A 25,753-nucleotide genomic window follows, 5' to 3' on the forward strand; every position below is an offset into this window, starting at 1 on the left:
CAGTTACAGCTTATACTTGTATAGTGTACAGTTTTACTATTTTATATACATTGTCTAATTTAATCCTCACCATCATGTGAGGTAGGAGTTATTTCCTCAATCTGCAGAGTGTGGATGGAGGCTCAAAGTTTACGTTTCTCTAACCTGGATCTTCTGATTTAAGTCTCATGCCTTTTCATTTAACTCCTACTTAACTTCCTACAAAACTCTGTGTGTACTGCAAGTTTTTAATGAGGTTTTGCAATATGTATGAAAGAAAACAAAATTAAATAACATTAAAAAAGATGAAATCTAAATTCATTTTGTGATTTGATGCTCAATACTGAGTTAATTTCTCTGATACAAACAAGAAAGTATCATATCACTGTTTGCCTAAAAAATAAAAAAATATAGGCTTATATGACACAGTAAGAAATATACACTGGGGCTGTGTCCCCAATTCCTCAAACAGAGCTCCTAAAACTCTTGTAATTTCCTGAGTATAGGAGGTGACAGTAGAGTCTTACACAGACTTCCTAAAACCTCTGGAGTTTCCTTTTAATTTTGTTCGAGTAAGGTAACTCTTGGTGGTGTTCTCGTTAACTTCAGGATGGTGCCTCATCACCAGAAAGGATAAACCACCAGAAAGAGCAAGCTTGAAACTTTCAGCCCTGCCTCTGGGGAGAGAGAAGAACTAGAGAATTGAGTTAATAATCAATCATGCCTACACGGTAAGACCTCCATAAAAATCCCTTGACAATGGGATTCAGAGAGCTTCCTGGCTGAAGACATTCAATGTGCTGGGAGGGTGGCATACTCCAACTCCACAGGGCCAGAATTTCCACACTTGGAATCCTTCCAGACTTTACTCCATGTATCTCTTCATCTGGCTGCTCATCTTTATCCTTTAATTGTCCTTTATAATAAACTGATAAACCTAAGTAAATGTTTTAAGAGTCATTATAATTAATTATCAAACCCAAGAAGGGGGTTGTGGGAACCCCTGATTTCCCTAGATTTGCAACTGGTGTCTGAAGTAGAGGGCAATCTCATCAGTCTAAGCTCTTGTCTGTGGTAACTCCAGGTATTGTTGAAACTGCCTGGTGTGAGAAACACACACATTTTGTGTCAGAAGTGTTGTGAGAAAAAAGTTGTTCCTATTAGCTTACATGAAGGTTGGAAAAAAGATTTTTCTCAATTATTTGAGCTATGTGTTCTAAGTCAGATAGGTATACTAGTCATTTTGAAAATGTTAAGAGTTAATTCATTACATTCAATTATCTTCTTATTCCTCTGAAATCTGATTATGACTCTGTGGACTTAAAAAAGAAAGAAGATCTGCCTACTGGTCAAAGAACTAACTGGTAGGTAAAATTTAGTGAGGGAAAGAATGGAGACTAAAATGCTGATCATAAAATGAATAAGACTAATATTTCTTTTAAAAAAGGAAAAACCTGTCCTTTAGCCTTACCTTTTGTCCCAAGAATTCATTCCCAATATACTAAGAAGCAATCTGCAATAATAAAATGCTGACTGAGGTTTCTGAGGGGTTGGTTCATCTTGTTCTGCAGCTTTCATGTTTAAGTCATTGAAGTGTTTCTCAACAAATTCTTTTTCCTCTGTATGCTGCTTAAGGATAGCATTAATAACATCATTCTCCTGTTTTTCAGAAATGCACACAGGCTGTGGAGCAGGAATATTAAGTGAGACTCCAGTCCTCTGTAAGCATTCAGGACTGGTTACACCTAAATACTGCAAAAGCTCATCAAGAACATCTTCTTCATCTCTTATTGTGTCCCAAGTTGGTACAGTTTCTCTAAAACTTCTTTTAAACTGGAGGGAAATCCCATCTTTAACTGTTATATCTTCTAAGCATTCATTAGATGCAGAAGGTTCTTCTGGCTTCTCTTGGTGAGACAATGAAAGTACGAGAGATGTAGGTTCTGATAGACCACTTACAAGAGGTGGTCCATACAGGATGGCAGAATCCCATGAATATTTTCCAGAAAGATCACGTACTATAATTCTGACATTTGAATTGGCTGATGCAAGACCAGCAGATAAACCTCCTCCAGGTATACTCTCTTCAGCTCTGATCTGGATACAGGATACTAAGGTTGTATTGTTTAACACAAAAAACTGAATATTTGGACTCTCGAAGAGTTCCGGGGAAAGTTCAGTGCTTTCACTGTAATGATTGTCGTGATTCTCACACACCTGACTTGTTAACATAGCAGGACCGCCACTCATTGGATAGTGGCCCAAGTGATTCACCAGATGTGTAATAACAGTGCGGGCAGCTATGGAGATTAATCCTTGCTGCATTTGAGTTTTCACTAGGAATAAAGAAAAATATAAGTGAGTGAGAATACTGCTGCTTCCTAGAGAGTCATATAACAATGAAACAGATAGCAAATAGGGATTCCATCACATTATCAAAATCACATTCAAATATTAGAGCAAATATTTTCAATGTAGCATATGAACTACAAGAATGATGGCAAAGAAGAAGAAAACTACTCAGATAAAGTTTTGTTAATTTTTGTAAGAAAGCCCTTTTTGAAAATTTTGCTTATGGATTCGTATTAATAATTTAAATTGAGGCCCTTAAATGTACATCATACCTTCAAAGAAGGTTCAAAAGTGTTTTAAATCATGTGAAATAGTTTTGCTCCCAGATTAAAAAGTCAACGAAATCCAACTGATAAGTTTCTTATCTTATCAGGAGATATAGAGACATAGTTTGTAACATGCCTTAAATGTCATTTAACTATGGCTTATATGGATGATGTAAAAGTGTCAGAGAAAAGATATCTTTCAACTAAACTTCAGGAGTCAGGATCAATTTAAACAGTGAGTCAGTGTAGCCTGCATATGCCAAGGAAACTTTAAAGGAAAAATATTTATGGCTTGCCTATTTTTCTAAGGCAGTAAACAGGTAAGGAGTACATCTATATGAGTAACTTAAAAAAAAAACAAAACATAGGAAATGGTAAAAACAGAAAACTCAAAGAATATAGCAGTAAGAGGCCTGAAGAGGCAAGGTGCCTAATGTCAGGACCTGAAGGAAGAAGAAAAAGGAGGAGAGGGTGGAAGGAAGACAAAGAACACAGAAAGAGAGTAAAGGGAGAAAGAAAAAGAGTAAACTCAACTTTTGAAAGTTCATAAGGGAACTAAGTTGTACATTGTTGGTATGATTACTTAAAAAGAGGCAAGAGAGAGAAATAGTGTCATATATTCCAGGCTACAGCCTGGAAGATCCAGAACTGACACCCCTCGGTACAGCCAAAGCGTAAGCAACAAGTCCCCAGCTATGCCATTAATACAAATAACACCTTCTTCATTATTCCAAATATAAAAAAGAACAATTTTCTTTGGACTTTGTTGATTTGGAAATATTACTGTCAAAATTTTAATCTTCTTCCATAATCAATCAAGTTTTATTACATATATGTATATATAAACATTCTTCAATTTACTTAAAAAGTTCCAATTTCATTGAGCTGTTCTTTGATTATAGTTAGGGCTAGCTCTGAAAATGAGCTATTTTAACACTAGATAACAAACTAAATGACTAATCTTAATTCAGTCCTACATTTTCAAGACTTATTATGGTAAAGCAAAAAGATATATCACTAAATGGTGAGAAACAGGTAATCTGAATCTAGTGTCTGCTTTTGCTTCTCTAATTATGACTTAGAATATAAAGAGTGTTCACACTGTAAGGGGCTTTACAGATAAACTAGCCAATAATTCTCATTTTGAACAAGAAGACAAATGGGTTCACAAGTTCAGGGATTTGCCACAGAAGGTATCTGGGACAGTGTTATTTTCATCTTTATCACAACTCAAATCTCAGTATCTTTCTCTTTCGTTAAACTGTCCTTTTCTTCTGGCAAATTACTTTGACGTACAGAAACAACGCATTCAAAAAAGTTTTTTTCTGTGTACAGAGTCAAAAAAGAGTACTTAGCATAAATTAATAAATGGCCAAGATCAACTGGAAAAGCTCATTTAAACCGAGCCATGAAAAAGCAAATAAATAAACTAAGCCATGTTTTAAATAGTAACAGAAAATTATGATTAAGTTTATGCAGGAAAGTTTCTTTCCCCTTTCTTCCTTTTGAGTGACAAACAGGTGACTCATTTAGGAAGTGAATCTTCTTTGCAGAACATTTCTAAAGAAGCAGAAGAGTGTAATTTAATAGAAATGGACTACAGAAAAGAGAAGAATTTCTGACTTTGGCTTCTTCTGTGATCATGGACAAGTCACATAAAACTTCTTAAACTCCATTTTTCTCTAAGGATAACATGGGGGTTTTTGGTAAAGATGAATTGAAAACTCATATATAAAGCCTGATATAACTGAAACAATACAAATCAATTTTTAGAGCACTGTAAGTCACAAAGGTTTTATGAGTTCCTTTTGCAAACTTGCCTATAACTAAACTGTAAGAATGAGCCAGCTCCTTCGCTAAAACTGAAATAGCCTAAGTCTAGGTCCTGTCTGTTCTATACATGCTCCCCTCAAGGAAAGAGACAGTGAGAACGCAGTTTAGTGAGCTTGCTCACAAATGTCATAATTACTAACACCGAGAACATTTAACAAATGAACTTAGATTTCAGAAGTTGGTAAAAGCATTTTCTTTCCTAAACTGCCTCTCTAATTTCAGGATATCTATAAATATACAAGGATTAAAAAAAAAAAAAACTCTCAACTTATTAATTTGGCAGTTAGGATTACTTAGATTTATTTTGAATCATTAGCTATTGAACGTACATATCTTCTACATATCTACCTAGATATAAAAAACATGAAATTCTCTAATTTAGAAATTAAAAATGAAATTCTAAAATAACCAGCCTTGTGAGAAAACGCAAAATGAACATATCAGCGCTTCTAATGCTTTGGGTAACTATCATTCATTTAAATAAGTCTATTCAAGGTTGTCTTTTCAGATGGTCAGATTAAACAAACCCTACAAGCATTTGCAGCAAACCCATAATTACAGATTATTATGGCACACAAAAGCAGCAAGACATAAAAAGCTGCTGCAATTCACTGCACTATAACAGAACATGCAGAGGAAGTTAATTTTGGCAAATGCTTTAAATATTAGCTTTGCATAATATGTACAGGTGAAACTATAATTAAGACAAAATGAATCCTTTGGAGCCTTCTTTCACTCTGACCCTGCAAATGATGACTTTCTGCTAATAAGACTACTGCCATCTGACAAAAAGCCAACTTCACTATCTTGCTTTATTCTTTAGTAAATTTAATAATTACTGCTACTCCTGCCAATAGTTTTCAAATCAGACTTGTTCAGTCCAATACTGAGCTTATTAGGGACACTGTGTGTTTAGAAATCTTTGGCCAAAAAAGTACTTGAAGATGATGATGCATGCCTTAGACAAGGGCACAATGATTAGCCATTTTTGCCACATTAAAAAAAAAAAAAAACCCTCAGCATGTAGTCACTACAGACCACAGAATCACCTGCTGTTAGCTCACAGCTGTTCCTAAAAGGTTCTGCATTTATCCGGCCCTTAATACCTTTAAGAAAGTCCAAAGGGAACAACTTTAATACATTTAGAGAATAGTACCCCATGGAGTATTTGGTATCAATATAAAGCTCATCTGTTTAAAATCTTTACACCTTTCTTTTACAGTGACTGTTAACGGCACAGTAAATTTTACATGAAATACATTAAAACTTCCCTTTTAGTAAGTAAAAATTAAGTAAACTATTTATTTCACAGTTTAAGAAATATACTATATTGCCCTGAACCAAGTTTTATCATTTTACACCTTTAAAAATGCAAAAAGGAAAGAATATTTTCATTTAACTTTGTTTTTAAGTAAAATAAACACTGTATTATATATGCCAAATCTAAAGAAATAAGTCACCTATATCCATTATCGTCTGAATTATTTCTATTACATTCCTAGTTCACTTGTACATATGTGTTCTAGACAAACTATTAGGTATTTGTGGTTGACTCAAAACCCAAGCCCTGTATTTCCTTGATACGTAACTTTATACCTTCACTTGCATTTTACATCATCAATCCATTACCATAGCCACATTCTAGATGTTTTAATCGTTTATAACTATTCTATCTTTAAAAATCAAACTTTTCCTTAATAGTTTATACTCCAACCACAACCTCCTAGTCTAGTGACTTTCCAATTCTGTTCTGTAGAGCCCTTGGAGAGGGCTCTTAGACATGAATGGGAGAGAAGTCAGCCAAATCTTTATTGTAGCACTACTTTAAGAAGTTTTACAAAGTAGACTTCCTTGTGAAATGTATCTGAAGAATGTCTGCTGCTTAAAAACTCATTTAATAAACCACTGTCCTAACATACTGATAAGCTCAGCAGTTCTCAACCTTGGCTGGATATTAATCACCTGAAACATTTTAAAAGTCTGAGGAATCCCAGATCAATATATCAAAACCTCTATGGATGGGACCAGAATATCACTATTGCAATATGTAGCCAAGGCTGAGAATCATTGCTCAAACTTCTTATCACCAACCACATCTACTTTCTGATTCATAGGATCACCTCTACTTTCTTCTAGCTTACTAGCTATTTCCTAACATCAGTTCAATCCTCACCAACCCTAGCCTCTATAATTAAACCATAAACCAATATTCTGAAAGCCATCGTTCCCTTGTCTATCTGCCAGAGCCAATTTACTGAATTTTGAGAGATGTAACCGAAACGTGTGGTTTTCCCTTTCTATTGGGTCCTCAATACTTCTGTCAGTCCTCTTACTTTATTTCCATTTTCTTCATCTTTCTGATTTCAGAAGAAGAGCTAATATTAATACCTAAACTTTCTAGCTCTCAGGAACTTCACTCTGTTAATGAACCCCTTACAACTTTCTTTCTCAGCTTATAATTGAGTTTAGCTCTTTTGGTCTTTAAAACTTCTTTAATCCTGAATAATCTTATCTGTTTTATCATTTTTCTTGACTTTTTTAAAGAGCACTTTTGACAAATGGCTCTACTTCCTTAAGTCCTGCTTGCTCCTTAACCCACAGCCATTCACTTCTGTCTCCTACTTCTCTGCTGAAACCGAAGTAGATGTATTTGTCAGTCTTTTTGTACTTAATATCTCTATCATTTAATATCTTTGACAGTCTCTCAAAAATCTTTTTCTTCTGTTTCTGAGGAACTACTCTTTCCTGGTTTTCCTTCCTTTCCAACCTTTTCTTCTCAGAACACACACATCCGTGTAAATACATATTCCTAACAAAGACCTCTCTGCTAAGGTGTAGATCTGCATGTACACTAAGTCACATGAACATCCAACAGGTGCTCCAAGCTAAACCATTTCCAATACTGCTCTCCTTTCCCTTCCTAATTCTCTAAACTTTCTCATATTCTTGGTCTAGTTTGGGGAAGATATAATCAATTTAACCCTTTAGCAACTCTTGTTTCTCCTACTGCAACAGCATCATGATTGGTCTCTGATCCTGCATTAACCTCCCTAAAAATCAATCTAACATATCAGAGATCAAGCAAATCCCCTTTTCTGCAAAGGACAGACAGTAAATTATCTTTGGTTTTATGGGCCATGCTCTCTCTGTCCAAACTACTCAACACTGCTATTACTACACAAAAGCAGCCATAATGATACATAAATGAACAGCACGGATGTGTCTCAATAAAACTGTATTTAGGTGGCAGGTGTGGGCCAGTCTGCTCACTCCTAAAATACTACTCTCAAAAAGCTCTTAATATTAATTTTACCATGTATATCACCTCCTTAAAACCCTTCAATAATTGCGGGATTCCTCTAGGCTACCCCTGCTTCTTTTTTTTGTTTTTAATTGAAGGATAATTGCTTTACAATATCATGTTGGTTTCTGCCGTACATCGACATGAATCAGCCGTAGGTATACATATGTCCCCTCCCTGATGAACTACCCTCCCACCTCCCACCCCTCTAGGTTGTCACAGAACACTGTGTTTGAGTTCCCTGCATCATACTATACCCCTGCATCTTGGATGTACTTTTATTTTTATATGTAGTCATATCATAAGGTTACTTGTCTACATATTTCCTTATCTCAGATAGTAAACTCACTGAATATAAAAACTGTATGGTTAAAGAACTTAATCAGAATAAAGAACTTAATCAGAACTTAATATGGTTAAAGAACTTAATCAGTATCAGAATACTTGTAAGTATAAAAGGAATGTCATCACGTTTCATCTTAGTACTTGTGTATCTGAAGTTATTTCTTAAACTAAAAATGAACTTTAGTTATAATATAATGGCAAGGTAAACAATTATAAAGTAAGGCATACTACCTTCCAGTATTTCTACGTAGGCCTCAAATCATACTCTGGCAGAACCCAAGCAACAATACTGTCCTGAAGAGAATTAATTTTACCTTCTGTTACTGGCTGGAGTTTAGAGGATCGTTCCGAATCAGGAGAGTGCAAAGGTTCAGGCTCTTTTAGGCTTTCCAAATGCATAAAAGGATCATAATCTACAGATGCCAAATCAGAAAGGCTTATTGGAAAATACCTCGGATTGCTAAAACACTGAGCTCCATAAACACACCCATGTAATACCTGCAAATACAGGGAGAAAAAACATACCAAATTTTCCTTTTCAGTGAAAATAAAGGTAAAAGAAGAAAACAACTGCTAATACAAGAACTTGACAAAATTTTTAAATATTTAAACACAGCTCTTCAATCAAGGTAAAATTTTTCTTAAAAAGAATGAGCAATATTTAACTAATGATTCTCACATTCAACAAAGATTTCACTTTTCAAAATTCTGCAATGAAACAGTCTTATAAGAAGTACTTTTTAATTATCCATAGGTACTGTAAGATAAATCTATGTTCTTAGAAAATTGCTAGATCTAAAACAATGAAAAATGCAATACTAAGAAATATTAATTCTTTAGGTTTCAAAAATCCTTGGTTACCAAATAAATAATAAAGCAAAGTTTACCTTATAAATACAGTTAAGGACAGATTTTTCTATTTTATCATTTTCTGCTCCTGTAGCATGGACTGGTTGGAGCAGTGTCTTAAGAGGTAAGGCCATGATCCAGTCCAGAAGACACAGAAGTAAGGATACCACCAACTGAAACAACAAAACCCCACATCCTCAGTATAACCAGAAAACAGAACATTCAAACTTCAAATTATCTGTAAGTATAAAATATACACAGCAAATGAACTTTCACCCCTTCTCCCACTGTAAGCTTTTGTGAAGAGCGAGCGTAAAAGAGAAAGAGGAACTAGGTACAAGCCAGGTGATTTGGCATCTGTCCCTTGGGTGGCAGGCTTAAACGGTGGAGTGCTAGATGTATGGTCTAAATCCTTCTCTCCTCTGACAGGGTGTGAGTTGGGAGTTTTCTGACTGTATGGAGTTATGCTAGGAGTGGGGTTTATGACAAGAGTGCTACAGCCTTTCCTACCTATTTTTGATGTAGATATTTTCTCAGTCACTTGATGTGTAGAGGTCACCTGATTAGTTTCTGGATTTCTCTCAGAGGGAACTGCTCCATGTGTAGCTATATCTTCCACAGGTCCAAGAGAGGAGGAAAACTCAGGAGCCCTCTAGGTCACTATCTGAGGACTCCCTCTCTGCCTATTCTTTAACTGTTACTCTTCAAGGTGTTATACTTTGCTAACCTATCTTACTCTTTAGCTTCTCCTTAAGTGATCACATATATTCCCAGTTTAATACAACTCATGTATTGACAATGCCAATAATTTTGTTTCCAGCCTCAAATATACTACATTAGTTATATAGATGGTGGTCTCTACTTGGGCATCACTCCTTACGTGAACACACTAAAAACTGAAATTCATCTTTCTTCAAATATCCTGCCTTTTTCTTTATTCCTGATGCTAGTGATGGATGCCACTTTGTCAATATTAACCTTTATTCCTTTAGCTTTATTTCAGAACATTATAAATTCTCATGGAGATTACTGTAATTAACAATTACTGTATTATTCCTTTTGACTTTCACTCGTTTTTAAGTGATCTCTCACAAATCTGGCATTTTGTTGCATATTAAAATTGGATGCTTGGGGTTGGTGCACTGGGACGACCCAGAGGGATGGTGTGGGGAGGGAGGAGGGAGGAGGGTTCAGGATGGGGAACACATGTATACCTGTGGCGGATTCATTTTGATATATGGCAAAACCAATACAATATTGTAAAGTTAAAAAATAAAATAAAATAAAAAGAAAACAATTAAAAAAAAAAAAAACCTTTCCAAAAAGTCACTTTCAAAACAACAACTTTCTCAAAAGTCCAAGGTTCTTAATGTAGAATTGTGACCCCATTCTATGTCTAATGCCTAATTTCCCAACCTTGAATCATGCATTTCATGTCCTATAATATGGAAATAATTGCCTTCCCATAACATTATATCTTCCCATAACATTAAAAGATGCTTGCTCCTTGGAAGAAAAGTTATAACAAACCTAGACATTTGGAGAAGGCAATAGCAACTCACTCCAATACTTTTGCCTGGAAAATCCCATGGACGGAGGAGCCTGGTAGGCTGCACTCCATGGGGTCGCTAGGAGTTGGACACGACTGAGCGACTTCTCTTTCACTTTTCACTTTCATGCATCGGAGAAGGAAATGGCAACCCACTCCAGTGTTCTTCCCTGGAGAGTCCCAGGGATGGGGGTGCCTGGTGGGCTGCTGTCTCTGGGGCCGCAAAGAGTCGGACACGACTGAAGCGACTTAGCAGCAGCAGCAGACAGTGTATTAAAAAGAAGAGACATTACTTTGCCAACAAAGGTCCATATAGTTAAAGCTATGGTTTTTCCAGTAGTCACATATGGATGTGAGAGTTGGACTATAAAGAAAGCTGAATGCCAAAGAATTGATGTTTTTGAACTGTGGTGTTGAAGAAGATTCTTAAGAGTCCCTTGGACTGCAAGGAGATCAAATCAGTCAATCCTAAAGGAAACTGACCCTGAATATTCATTGGAAAGACTGATGCTGAAGTTGAAGCTCCAATACCTTGGCCACCTGATGCGAAGAGCTGACTCATTAGAAAAGAGCCTGATGCTGGGGAAGATTGAAGGCAGGAGGAGAAGGGGATGACAGAGGACAAGACAGTTGGATGGCATCACCAAATCAATGAACATGGGGTTGAGTGAACTCTGGGAGATAGTAAAGGACAGGGAAGCCTGGTGTGCTGCAGTCCATGGGGTCACAAAGAGTTGGACACAACTGACTGACCAACTAACAACAGTCTTCCCATAACACATCATGACATTGTACACATGATTTTACTCATGCTATTCCCTCCACTTGGAATAACTCTCTGACTCTACTTGTTTCCATTTATGTAGAACACCCCATTCATCTTTAAGCAATTGTGCCCTTAAAACAAGTTTCCTGCCTTGATAGTTAATTACTTCCTCCTCTACCTTGTATTATACACATTTTTCTACTTTTTACAGTAAGCACTTACTATACTGGATTGCTTCACTTGCCTCTCTAATCTTCAAAATCCATGAGAGCAGGGACCATCTTATTTATGTCTGTTTAACTAGCTCCAAGCAGAATACCACAGACATATTTTGTGATCAATAAATGTTTAGTGAATAAAGTAGGCAGGGAACAAAAACCTGGTAGTGGAGCTTTTTCTTATGAACAGCTAGGCCTTTGGAAGACAAAATGATAAAGGAGGAGGTGGCTCATTAGTGACCCAGATATAGTTCACAAATTGGATTTGGAATTCTTGACCATAGTTTAAGACACTAAAATGAAGGACTCCTGCCTAAAAATGGAGTAACAGGGTCTTTTAAAGATGAGGAAGAATGTATTTATCAATCATTAGATAATATGATCAAATGAGTTTTAAACTACGTACAAAGAGGAAGAATAAAAAATTCTCAGGTAAACTCATGAAGTTAGCGATAAGGAAGACAACAGGAGAGACCAAAAAATGTTAAAAAGCATCACTGACTCAATGGACATGAATTTGACCAAACTCTGGGAGACAGTGCAAGAGTAGCCTGGCGTGCTGCAGTCGAAAAGAGTCAGACATGATTTAGCAACTAAACAACCACAACCCCACACAAGAAAATAACTGAGAATAGGTCCAGAAACATAATTATAACTGCAGAGTTCTATAAACAATGGGCAGAATACATGAGATTTCAACACAATATGATTAAGAAATCGTAACATTGAGATTTGGAGAAGAGAATTCAAGATTGGGATGTGAAAATTGGAATGAATAATTTTCAGAGAAAATTAACAGGATCTAGAGCAGCACTGTCTGATAGAACTTTGTGCAATGATGGAAATGGTATATATTTGCCCATGTGGCTACTGAGCACTTGAAATGTGGCTGGTACAAACAAGGAATTAAAATTTTCATGTGAATGTTCAATTTAATTTTATGTAAAGTCACACATGGTAAGTAGCTACCATTTGGTCAGTACATATCTAGAGTCTCTATAAGAAGCTATGTGCAAAAAATTAACAGACATATGAAGCAACAGCAAAGTGGAACCTATAGTCTTCAGGAAAAAAGTTCAATGGAAACAGACCCATCAATAATCCAGATACTGAATTTAGCAACTAGAACTTTAATTATAATACATATGTTAAAAATCTATGAAAGAAAATAGAGATAACTGATGAAATCATGCAGAATTCAGGAAAGACATGAAAACTATAAACAGATATCAAATAGAAACTTTAGACTGATAAGTACAGTATCTGAAATAATTAAAGGAACCTCATAATAAATTTTTGGCTTCCCTGGTGGCTCAGACGGTAAAGCATCTGTCTACAATGCGGGAGATCAGGGTTCAATCCCTGGGTTGGGAAGATCCCCTGGAGAAGGAAATGGCAATCCACTCCAGGACTATTACCTGGAAAATCCCATGGACAGAGGAGCCTGGTAGGCTACAGTTCATGGGGTCGCAAAGAGTCGGACACGACTGAGCAACTTCACTTCACTTCATAATAAATTTACTGAGGTAAATACAATCTTGTAGAACTTTTTGATGGCCAAAGGGTATGTCTTCTCCAAAGCGTCATACCTTTATACATTATATGAACTCTCCCTAATGGAAATTTCTTTACTTCCTATTAGTAATAGTTATATAAAAATGCACGGCTTCCTTAAGAATGAATTCCTCACAATTAATAACTTTCAAGCATAAATAAGATCATAACAACTAAAAAAAATAAAATGGACAGAACCCTCCCAAGTTCCTTACAACCTTAAAATTTAAAGACTTTATCAAATGACCATGATTAATTTGAAATATGAACTAAAAATATAATTTAGTTATACTTAAATAATGGAAAGCTATATCTCTATTATAATTAATGTAAGATTGTGTCCCACATAAATATATATACCTTCACAGTTTAAAAATATAAATATTTTACTAGATAATCACATTGTTAAATATAAAAACAAATTTAAGTTACCCTCTTGTCCATTTCATAAGATGATGCTTCTGTACTTGGCAAAAGATGGGTAATAGTGGCTATTAGAATCTGTAAGAAATTAAAAAGAAGCTCAAAATATGCCAAACTAATGATGTATCTTAAAACAAACACTAATGCTAATAAAGTAATGGAAAATACATTGTTCAAAGTTTAAGCCAAAATATATTGTTATTTCAAAGTAATTTTTAATAGGTCAGTTTTTCAAGTATACTAACTCTCAAACATTTACAATCTTAATGTACAGAACCAAAGTTATATATGCTCTCTTAACTATAAATGGTTTTTGTAGATTCAATTCTTGAATCAATATGTATAAATATACAAGTAATATCAGAAGATACAGATAAGCAAAATGACATATAAAAACCATTGGTATTTATTATTGAAGACATCTGCTTTGCTCAACAAGTTAAGAAGCAATGTATTTTAACATAATAAACTCCATATAGGACAAGCCTGAAGCTAACAACATATTTGAAGGTAAAAAGTTAATGTCCTTTCCTCTAAAGTTGGGAACAAGACAAGGATGCTCTTAGCTGTCATTTCTATTCCACACAGTATGGGAAGTCCTACCACACCAATTAGGCAAGAGAAAGAAATAAAAAGCATCCAAATCTGAAAGGAAGAAATAAAATTATTTCTATTTGTAGATGACATGATCCTATACCCAGGAAATCCTAAACATTCCACAAAAACAACCCTAGTAGATTAGAACTCATAAGTGAATTCAGTAGAGTTGCAGGATGTAAAAATCAACACATAAAATCCAGTTGCATTTCTATACACCAACAATAAACTATCACAAAGAGAAATTAATTTAGAATAGCATCAAAGTCAATAAAATACTTAGGAATAAATTTAACCAAAGAAGTGAAAGACCTACATACTGAAAATTAGAAGACACTAGTGAATGAAATTGAAGAAGACAAATAAATGGAAAGATATTCCATGCTACAGATTGGAAGAATTAACAGTTTAATTGTTCACACTACTCAGATTCAGTGTAATACCTATCAAAATTCCAGTGGCATTTTTCTCAGAATTAGAGAGAACTATCCTAAAATATCATAAAATTTGAATGGAATTCTACCCACCCCCTCCAAAACCAAAGAGCCAAAGCAATCTTGAGAAAAAAGAACAAAGCTGGAGGCATCACACTCCCTGATTTCAAGTTTTATTATAAAGCTAGAGCAATCAAAATATGGAACACGGACATGGAACAACTGATGGGTTCAAAATTGGGAAAGGAGTACAGCAAGGCTGTATACTGTCATCCTGCTTATTTAAATTATATGCAGAGTACATCATATGAGATGTAGGGCTGATGAGTCACAAGTTGGAATCAAGATTGACAGGAGAAATATCAACAACCTCAGATATGCATATGATACTACTCTAACGGCAAAAAGTGAAGAGGAACTAACAAGCGTCTTGCTGAAGGTGAAAGAGGAGAGTGAAAAAGCTTGCTTGAAGCTCAACACTCAAAAACCTAAGATCACAGCATCTGGTCCCATCACTTCATAGCAAACAGAAGGGGAGAAAGTAGAAGCAGTGAAAGAGTTTTTTCTTGGGCTCCAAAATCACTGTGGACAGTGACTGCAGCCATGGAATTAAAAGATGCTTGCTTCTTGGAAGGAAAGCTATGACAAACCCAGGCAGCATATTATAAAGCACAGACATCATTTTACCAACAAAAGTCCATACAAAGTTATGGTTTTCCCAGTAGTCATGTACAGATATAAGAGTTGGACCATAAAGAAGACTGAGCCCCGAAGAATTGATGCTTTTGAATTGTGGTGCTGGCAAAGATCCTTGAGAGTCCCTTGGACTGCAAGGAGATTAAACCAGTCAGTCCCAAAGGAAATCAACCCTGAATACTCACTGGAAGGACTGATGCTGAAGCTCTAATACTTTGGCCACCTGATGGGAAGAGTCAACTCACTGGAAAAGACCCTGATGCTGGGAAAGATTGCAGGCAGGAGGAAAAGGGACAACAAAAGATGAGATGGTTGGATGGTATCACCTGACTCAAAGGACATGAGTCTGAGTAAACTCTAGGAGATAGTAAAGGACAGGGAAGCCTGGCATGCTGCAGTCCATGGGGTCGCAAAGAGTCCGACACGACTTAACAACAACAATCAAAATATGGGACTGACATAAAAACAGGCACATAGACAAGTGCATTAGAATGAAGTCTAGACATAAACCCACACATACAGTCTATTTTTGACAAGGGTGCCGAGAACACACACACATGTGGTGTTGAAAAAAACTGGGTATCCATGTGCCAAAGCATGAAACTGGACCCCTAATTTATACCAGTCACAAAAACTAACTTGAAATGGATCAAAGTCTCAATACAAAGGCTTGAAACCTTAAAACTTCTAGAAGAAAACATAGGAAAAAGGCTCCGTGACATGGGTTTTGGTAATAATTTTTTGGAAATCATTCCTAAAGCACAAGCAACAACAACAAAATAAACAAGTGGGACTATATAAACCAAAAGCTTCTGCACAGAGAAAGAAACCATCAATAAAGTGAAAAGACAACTTACAGAATGGAAAAAAATATTTGCAAACCATATATCTTAAGAGGTTAATATCTAAAATATACAAGGAACTTCTATACCCAACAGCCAAACAAATTATCTGAATTCATAAAAGGGCAAAGATTCTGAGTAGACGTTCTGCCAAAGACACATAAATGGCCAACAAGAACATGGTAAAGTACTCAACATCAGTAATCATCAGGAAAACGCAAATCAAAATTACAATGAAGTATTCACCTCATATTTGTTAGGATGGCTATTTTTTAAAAAGACAAGAGAGAACCAATGTTGGCAAGAATGTGAAGAAAAGGGAATCCTTATGTACTCTTAGTGGGAATGGAAACTGGTACAGTCATGGAAAACAGTATGGAGGTTCCTCATAAAATTAAAAATGTAACTACCATATATACTACTTCTGGGTATACATATGAAGGAAATAAAATCAGTATCTCAAAGGGATATATGCACACTCATGTTCACTGCAGTATTATTCAAAATAGCCAAGATATGGAACAGCCCACATGTCCTTTGACAGATAAATGGATATAGAAATTGTGGTGTACATACATACACTATTGAATATTATTAAATAATAGGAAAAAAGAAAATCCTGCCAGTTGTGAGAACATGAAAAAACCTGGAAGGTATTATGCTAAATGAAATAAGCCAGAGAAAGATAATATTGTATGGTATCACTTACATGTGGAATCTAAAAAAAGCTGATTTTATAGAAACAGAATAGTATGGTGGTTGCCAGGGGCTGAGGTCTAGTGAACTGGGGAGATGGAGGTCAAAGGGTGTAAATTTTCAGTTATAAGAATAATAAATTCTAAGGATTTAATGCATAGTACAGTAAATACAGTTAAGCATACAATAGTATCTTAAAGTTGCTAAGAGTAGACCTGAAGCATTCTCACCATAAAAAAAATTAACAATGTGTAATAATATGGTAATTACCTTGATCTTGATAACCCTTCTACAATATCATTGCTTTATACATTTTAAATATAATATATTTATCAATTATTCCCCAATGAAGTGAAGGAAAAATAATTTACTCTTGTCTTCCTGGATATTGTGGTAGATATACTTGCAAATATATGACTTAAAAAAAATTTTTATAATGTGGCTTTTTAAATTAACATATATTGTACACTGAATATAGTATGAACAAAATTGATAAAGTATGAAACAGAAGACCTTATTAAAGAAAGCAAAATATTAATATAGTTTTATCATTTACCCTGAAAATTTCTTGATCTTATTCAATTTTTTAATGTGTATGTTAAAAATGTATTGAGGTAAACTTATTGTATTTTTATTGCATGCTATTCGCTATTATATTTTTATAAATGAGTGCTTCAAGTAAAAAAATTCCTGTAAAGGTAATTTACACCGTAAAAGGTTTTACTCGCTAATAGAATGAATCTAATATATCAGATTAATACTTAATACTGGTAATAGAACTGGGATTCTATTCCTAACTATGCAAGTAGGTAGCCATTAGGGAATTCCTCTATTTTAGCATTTCATTTCTTCATTCAATTAGAGGTGAAGTATAACTATTTATCTATAGCCATTGGCCACCATAATTTATAGTGAGGCAATCTGCAAAAACTCTACACACCTAAGAATTACTTAGATAAGTATTAAAATACATAAACCGAGAAAGAAAATACAGGAAAGCATTGGGAGACTTTCAAATGAGAAAAAAAAAAAAATCTGCTTAAAGAATACCTTAACTTTCAACAGAATAACCAATCTTAAAGAGTAAAATTTTTAAGTTTTAAAATTTCAAATGCTTTAATACCTATATATATATGAACATTCACATCCAGCTATCAAGTCTTGCATGATTACAACAGTAGCTGCAGCCAACACACTTTTTAAAATTTATGTCCCATCACTTTTATGCCAAAATGTATCAGTGTTTTATATATATTTTCTCATTTAGTTTCCAGAGCAACTCTTTGAGGTAGGTATTTTTATCCCAAATGCAAACATAAAGAAAGTCAGAGTTTAGAGGACTGAGTAATTTGTTCATAGTTACAAACTTAGTAAATGGCAGAGTCGTGGGTTAATTAAACCAGGTCTAAACTTCAAACCCAATCTCTGAACCATAATACTGTATTAAACTCAACAGATATTTATTTAAGAGATTCTATATGAAAGTCATCCTATGCATAAAAAATAATCAAGAAAAACTGTCACTGTCTTAAAGAAGCTTAGATTTTTTTACACAAATATATTTAGTGCTACAATAGGGCCTTGGTGGCATGGTTGACTGGCAAAAGCTTGGACTTGAAATTTAACAGACTTGGGTTTGAACTCTGTTTCTACCCTGGTTTAGCTTATGACTTTATATAGTTACTATATCCTCAGCTCTCTCATCTTATATAAAGGGAGAAGAGGAGGAAGAGATAACAATCTTCTTCAAATGACCTTTTATGAATTAAATGAGGTAACATATGAAAAGGTGACTAGTATAATGACTGATACATGGGAAGTGCTTAATAAGTATTACTGTCTTTCCTAAAAATGTTATAAGAACATAAAGATAAGAAAGATAAATTCTGGTTGGAAAGAATAAGTAATGATTCTTGTTTTTTGAGGAGATGGTATTTAAACCAATCACTGAAAGATGAGGTGGGCAGAGAAAGTAGAGCATTTTAGGTAAGAAGATGAGTAAAGGGTATGTTTAGGGAATAATAGCTGACTCAGGTGCCTAGACTACAGGGTATTTTATCAAAGGAATCTCTTCATGATTCTGAAAACATGGTATGGGTTCTCATCTGGAGGCTTCCAAGTAAATCGCAACTAAAGATTTACTTGGGTCTTATTTTACAGGTAAAAGAAAACCACTTGAAGACTTTAGTTTCATTGTTTTTTTCTCCTTCAGGATAGTGACATAAGTTATGTCAATATGAATGATGATTTGGAGAGATGACCTCAGAAGCCAGGAGACCAGTTTAAAAGGCTATTATAGTATCTAGTGTTACAGGAAGCACATAACACACAGAATTTAAAAAAAAAAAAAAGAAAGAAATAAAACACTTTATATATGACTGGCAGAAAAGGAAAGGGAAAGAATGAACCAAAATAATGTTCTGATTTTGGTAACTGAAGGGATGGTATTTTTTCTAACCTAAGACGGGGAATGATACTGAATATACATTATAAAGAGAATAGCAATAGTAAATTTTCACATAGCATTTAAAACCAACCACATAATCTCTTAATATATTAATATAACATAATATAGAAGAGGACTACCATGAATTATGGTATTTCAAATATGTACCCTGAGTGGCCACTATTTAGCTATGCAAAATTTAAAGAAAACTATTAAATAATTTTATATTTCAAGGTATCCAAATACAAGAATCCTTAACAAGTCATAATAAACAAATGAGAAATTACTTACTTGAATAATTTTCAAGGGAGAATCAGGCTGGTAAATCTGAAGTCTAGGTACATAATGAACCAGCATATGAAGCATGTTACAAGCTACATGGGCTACTGTTTTATTAGTAAACTGTAGTAATAAGAAAAAAAAGAAATATGATAAAAAAAAATCTCTTAATATTATCTATGCACTAGTTGTTGAAAAATTTTTAATTGTATATGCATGTTTATTTTTGTCATTCTATATTTATGTTTATTAAAATATTAGATAAATATAACCTACAAAATTAAAAATCATAACACATTCTAATACATAATTAACTTTATTTTTTCTTTGTAATGTTTGTCCTCATTAAAGTTTTTATTTCATTTCTAGAATGGCCTCTAAACTGCTCATCTTGTTATCCCATTTTTCCCCATGCCAATCTACTGTATACAATACTTCCAAATTGTCTTCTGAACTGTTCTGATGCTGACACTCTCTGTGCTTAAAAATCTTAGATGACTCCCCACTTATAAAGTCAAACTTCTATGCTTATCTCTCTATGACCAAATCTCACCCACTCTTTAAGGCGTGACTAGATGTGTCCTCTTTCTAAAGTCTTCTCTGATACCTAAGTCAAAGTAAACAGTAAACAGCCCTACATATGTTGTTAAATGACTGGTTTCCTTTATAGCAGTCATCCATAAGTATCTTAGGGACAAAGCCAAATACATAAAAAGTTGAGATAAAATAGGGCATCACTAAGATACCCTAAATTCAAGAGGAGAACTACTAAGGAAAACGTCAGAATCAAGGAAATACTGTAATGCACAAGATATAATTAACATCTGGGGAAAAATAATCATGCATTCTATACTATCTTAATATAGTCTTCTAAATATTTACTTACTTACCTTTAAGGAAACACAAATTACATTCAGAGCTTCCTTAATTTGAGGATGATGAGACTCATGGACTAATTCTTCACAAATCCAAATACCTAAACTGCAAAGTGCTACACATCTGCAAAAAGGCAACCAGAAATGATACAAATAAAAGTGGATGTGCCTGTAAATGAAATGAAACCACCACCACAACCAAAATATTCCCAACCAACCAACCTAGAGTGAAGATGCACAATTTAGGTGAATTAATCAATTTGTTACTGTTAATCAATTCATTACTGTTCATTAATCAATTTGTTACCTAGGAAGATAAAGTGGGAGAAAAGCATATTCCCCAAACTTTAAGCCTTATTTTTTAAGTTTAATTTAATTTTTATTTTATATTGGAGTATAGTTGATTTACAATGCTGTGTTAGCTTCAGGTGTACAGCCAAGTGATTCAGATATACATATATCCATCCTTTTTCAGGCTCTTTTCCCATATAGATTATTACAGACTATTGAGTAGTTTCCTGTTCTAAGCCTTATTTTCAACTACAATTTACTACGAAGATCACAGGTGGGGATAAAGACACAGGATCTTTCTAACAAACCCATATTGACAAATTGATACCATCAATTTCCCAAACAAACATGCAACCTGCTTTCAAAAAGGAAACTGTAATTTTATTGACTGATAGCAGTAATAAGATATTTTTCCTTTCATATCTTTTAAATTTAACATAACTAGCTATGAATTCTCTTTAAAACAAATTGAGAACACAAAACTTATACACTTTATAAAGGAATTCCAAAAGAAACAGAACTTGGAGAATTTTCGTTTTGTTTTCTAATGTGAAACTCCAGTTCCCTACTTCAACTGAGTTTCAGCTTGAAGAAAGTTATCTGATGATCAGAATCAGTAAAAATTCTATTAGTGTGTTCAAATATAAGCTTCTAATGAAACATGTAATATTTCAAGATACAAAAATAAGTCAACTCCTTCTAGTTTTTTTGATATATCTTCCATGTCCCAATACTGATATTCTTAAATTCAGTATAGTGCTAAATTTTAGAACAATTCAATGCAGAAATATTTTTCTTCCTGAACGTAATGGATCAAAGTCCTCCTTTCAGTGCTAATGCTACTAATTTACTATCAAAACTGCAGAAAGTCTTTATGTGCAGTCTACTGCTTTCATTCTTTCTCAGTTTGTCTATCCATAAACTTTACACATTCACAGATCTAAATAACCAAGTGTCAGGCTTAGCAGTGGAAGGAGCTGTAATCCTAAAATAAAAATAAACTCTGAAATGAAACAAAGTTCTCCATGGATGCAGTTAACTAAAGGCACAAACTGGAATACAAATATTTAAGTTTTGTTTTTTGGTTGTATATGTATGTAAGGCCATACATTCCTGAAAAGTATAGGAAAAGGGTGTGTGTGTATCTGTGGGCGTAAGGCCCTACATTTCTGAAAAGTATACGCAAAACAAGTTTAGCAAATGTTTAATGTTCAACTTCTGGGATTCTCCTATACTGTCAACACAAGCTGTTATGTTAATGATTCCTAAATCTGTTTTGGATAATTATGTTTTAGGCTTAAATATTCTTTCACTGGAAAGGCAATGACATTAAAGAAAGGGGGGGGGGGCGGGCAGAAAATCTAGAATTTGAAGCTTAAGGTTCAAATCCAGTTCTGCCACTTATTACTTATATATCTAATAAGGCTCTGAAGACAAACTGCCAGGGTTTCAATTATGGCTCTACATTTTCTGTATGTTAGGGCAGATTACTAAAATTCTCTGGGCTCCCAACTATAAAAAGGAGGATAAAAATTTCTGCAAAGATTAAGTGAGGTAATGAAGTATTTATAACAGTGGTTGGCACTTGGAAAAAAGTTTAATGAATGTTAGCTTTCTATGCTGCCAGTTTCTTGCTAGTAAAATTGGAAGAATAATGATACTAATAATTTCTTAGAATTGTGATGAGGATTGAATAGAACAGTATTATAGGAATATCCCTGTAAACTTAGAAGGTTGTCATCATTAGCACAGAAAATGCTCGGGAAAGAATACTGAAAATCGTAAAATTTAGAGTTAAAGCTAAATGAAATGAAAATGTGGAATAATGGAAAAGACAATATTTTCTAGAGTAGATGAATTTTAATAAGATTAAAAGAAATCATTTTAGATACAAAAGATGAAAATACTGAAGAAGGTAACTAGGATTTTATTTTTACTGAAGGAAGTTAGTAATGAAAAATTTAATCATCCAAATAATTTAAATTTGTGATTCAGAATAGGTTTTGTGCATTTGAAACAATCTGGACTGCTAAATAATTCAATTAACTTTTCAAATAAAACTGCACACACAGAAGAGTTATGCCAAGTCTTAAGAAAGTCTGACTTACCGTGCAGGACCAGAGGGCTCATCTCTTGCAGAGCTTAACACAGTTTTGATTATAAGTTCCTAAAATGACGGAGAAACAGTAGCCATGACTAAGATTTCATTTATTTATTCAGCAAATATTTATTAAATAGCCACTATGGGCCTAGGTACTAGGGATACAACAGAGAAATAAAACAGACATTTTTGTTCTCATGTACATAATTTTAATATATTCCAATGTTAGTCATAATATTAGCTAAATAAATAAAACAGTATGGTCTGAATGTTTGTGCTCTCCTTGCAAATTCATACATTGAAATCCCAACCCCTGTATTAGGAGGTACTTAGACCATGAGGGTGGAACCTTTATAGATGGGATTAATAGAGAGACTCCCACAGAGTTCCCTAAGAACTTCTTACTCTGTGAGGAAATAGCAAGAAGGCATGAGCTAAGAACCAGGAAGAGGGCCTTCACCACAATGTGACTATGCTAGAGCCTTGATTTGGGGCTCAGCCCTCAGAACTGTAAGAGATAAATTTTGGTCACTTATAAGCTACCCATTCTGTAGTATTTTGTTATAGCAGACAAATATTTTTGGAAATTTATCACCAAATGTATATGTTCAAAAACTTTTTCCTGATTTTGCTATTGTTCAGTCACTAAGTCGTGTCCAACTCTTTGTGACCCCATAAACTGTAGCATGCCGGGCTTCCCTGTCCTTCACTATCTCCCAGAGTTTGCTCAAATTCATGTCCATTAAGTTGGTGATGCTATCTAATCATCTCATCCTCAACCATCTCATCTTCTTCTCCTTTTGCCTTCAATCTTTCCTAGCCTCAGGGTCTTTTCCAAAGAGTCAACTTTTTGCATCATAGGGCCAAAGTACTAGAGCTTCAATGTCAGCATTAGTCCTTCCAATGAATATTGAGGGTTGATTTCCTCTAGGATTGACTAGTTTAATTTCCTTGCAGTCCAAAGGACTCTCAAGAGTCTTAATAGCACCACAATTCCAAAGCATCAATTCTTCAGCGCTCAGCTTTCTTTATAGTTCAACTCTCACAACTGTACACAACTACTGGAAAAACCATAACTTTGACTATATGGCCTTTGTTGGCAAAGTGACATCTTTGCTTTTTAATACACTGTCTAGGTTTGTCACAGCTTTCCTTCCAAGGAGCGTTTTTTAATTTTATGGCTGCAGTCACTATCCAAAGTGATTCTGGAGCCTAGGAAAACAAAATCTGTTACTGCTTCCACTTTTCCCCTTCTATTTGCTATAAAGTGATGGGACCAGAGGACATGACCTTGGTTTTTTGAATGTTGTGTTTTAGGCCAGCTTTTTTTTCCCCTGATTAGAAAAGCAATATGTTCACTATAAAGGTAATTAAAGCAGACGTAATAGCTAAAAGGTATGAACATCTTTTTAAACTTTTCAAAACTTTGAGAATTATCATTTAAAAGCAAGCTTCTTTAAAAATTATAAACCATGATAATGTGTGAATTTGGGGAGAAGGGCCAGTTAATGGTTAATGTGTTTTTTAAAAATCATTCAATTAGAGGTTTTCAATGGCTAAGTCAAATATCTTTCTTGGTAAATGTCACATTGCACTTCAAAATATTTTCAATTATCTTTCGATATTGATTTCTAACATAATTCTGCAGTGATAAGAGAATAGATTCTGTATGATTTGAACACCATTAGGCCATGAAGTTTTTTTATCTTGTTTTATGTCCCTGAATATGTGCCAGTGTCTCCTGGCTTATAGTCTATAGAAACTGGAATAGCATTTGTATTTCATTCACTAAAGATTTATCGCATATACAGAATTGTAAGGTCCTTAAGAGGAGTGAACTTCTACTTACCTTTGTGAATTTAGCATCTAGCCCAATGGCTAGGAATTAATAAGTAGGTGGAAGTTACCTATTGTTTAAACCCTAGAGCTTTCTATGTAAGCTCTTTCCTCTCTGTCCACGGAATTCTCCAGGCAAGAATACTGGAGTGGGTAGCCATTCCCTTCTCCAGGGGATCTTCCTGACCCAGGAATCAAACCAGGTCTCCTGCATTGCAGGTGGATTCTTTACCATCTGAGCCACCAGGGAAGCCCCTCTATGTAATTGTGTTGTTGTTATTATTTTTTAAATCACTTCAAGCATTACTTCCTATACAATGGCCAACAAAGTAAAAGGCCACTCAGTTCATGCAAATCACATATAGTAGGCTAAGCTAAGCTCAAACTCAAAACTGCCTAAGAACACTGAAGCTCTTAACTTATTTTTGATTTTCAGAATCTTCTGAAAGTAGAAACCAAAGCCATTACATCCCTAAAGAGTAAAGGTCAATTTGTATAATTTCAATCAAGTATCATTGCAAATTCACATCAGCCCCTACGATTTTATGTTTCTGTGAAGTTCACTTGTCTAAAAAATGTCTGAGTATATTCTCCATGCCAAGCATCATGGTAAGCTTGAGGATGTAGCAGTAACTAAGACCTTGGTGTTTATTTGTCTATAAATCAGACACTGAAAAATAACAAGTGTGATAAAGAAAAATAAAGGTGGTATGGAAAGTATATGCAATACTCCAGACGAAAATTTGTCTTAAAATTTTTTTCAGAGAAAGCACATGTGTTTTGAAAAAGTCATCAGCATGACTCTCAAGGAGACAGAATGCTACTGTCTTGTCCCTTCTTTATTCTCTTTTTCCTTCTAATTCTAGGGCCAACTCAGCTCACAGAGACCATTTGGCAATTACTATAACAAGCACAACTTCTTAGGACTGTTAAACCCACAGGAATTTAGAGAGGTTTATTATCTGGGGAAACAATTGCATGGTCACTTCAATTTTGTATCATGTCTGGTTTAAGCCTATTAATACTTCAGGCACGTGGGATCCCCACCCCAATTCCACAGTTTCCTAGAGCAGAAAAGAATATTCCTTTACACTGTTTGATTCATCACCTTGGCAAACTAGAAGGAGAGAGGCAAATGTGCAGGCCGAGTACCATCAATCTTAGAAGCCTTATATTAGCAGCATTATATCTGACTCAGGATTTCAATAAATGTTCAGTGAGTGAA

At 34.6% G+C, this 25,753-nt stretch overlaps 1 protein-coding gene and 1 long non-coding RNA gene across 7 annotated transcripts in view; one reads left to right on the top strand and one right to left on the bottom strand.

Moving 5' to 3' along the window:
- The window catches only part of LOC133233961 (uncharacterized), a 33,769-nt gene extending 32,616 nt beyond the window's left edge, over window positions 1-1,153 (top strand). Inside the window, exon 3 of the long non-coding RNA XR_009731935.1 lies at window positions 589-1,153. This is a non-coding gene — a long non-coding RNA (uncharacterized LOC133233961). The remainder of the gene's footprint in view (window positions 1-588) is intronic.
- RALGAPA1 (Ral GTPase activating protein catalytic subunit alpha 1) overlaps window positions 1-25,753 on the bottom strand; it is a 223,684-nt gene that overhangs the window by 66,404 nt on the left and 131,527 nt on the right. For all 6 annotated transcript variants that reach the window (XM_061394116.1, XM_061394112.1, XM_061394115.1 and 3 more), the window contains 7 exons: window positions 22,700-22,758; window positions 20,316-20,424; window positions 19,438-19,548; window positions 13,445-13,513; window positions 8,964-9,098; window positions 8,391-8,574; window positions 1,451-2,315 (listed from right to left, as the gene is read on the bottom strand). In XM_061394116.1, the coding sequence (XP_061250100.1) occupies window positions 1,451-2,315; window positions 8,391-8,574; window positions 8,964-9,098; window positions 13,445-13,513; window positions 19,438-19,548; window positions 20,316-20,424; window positions 22,700-22,758 (1,532 nt within the window). The remainder of the gene's footprint in view (window positions 1-1,450; window positions 2,316-8,390; window positions 8,575-8,963; window positions 9,099-13,444; window positions 13,514-19,437; window positions 19,549-20,315; window positions 20,425-22,699; window positions 22,759-25,753) is intronic.

This window comes from Bos javanicus, chromosome 21, assembly GCF_032452875.1.
Source record: "Bos javanicus breed banteng chromosome 21, ARS-OSU_banteng_1.0, whole genome shotgun sequence".
Lineage (NCBI taxonomy): Eukaryota > Metazoa > Chordata > Mammalia > Artiodactyla > Bovidae > Bos > Bos javanicus.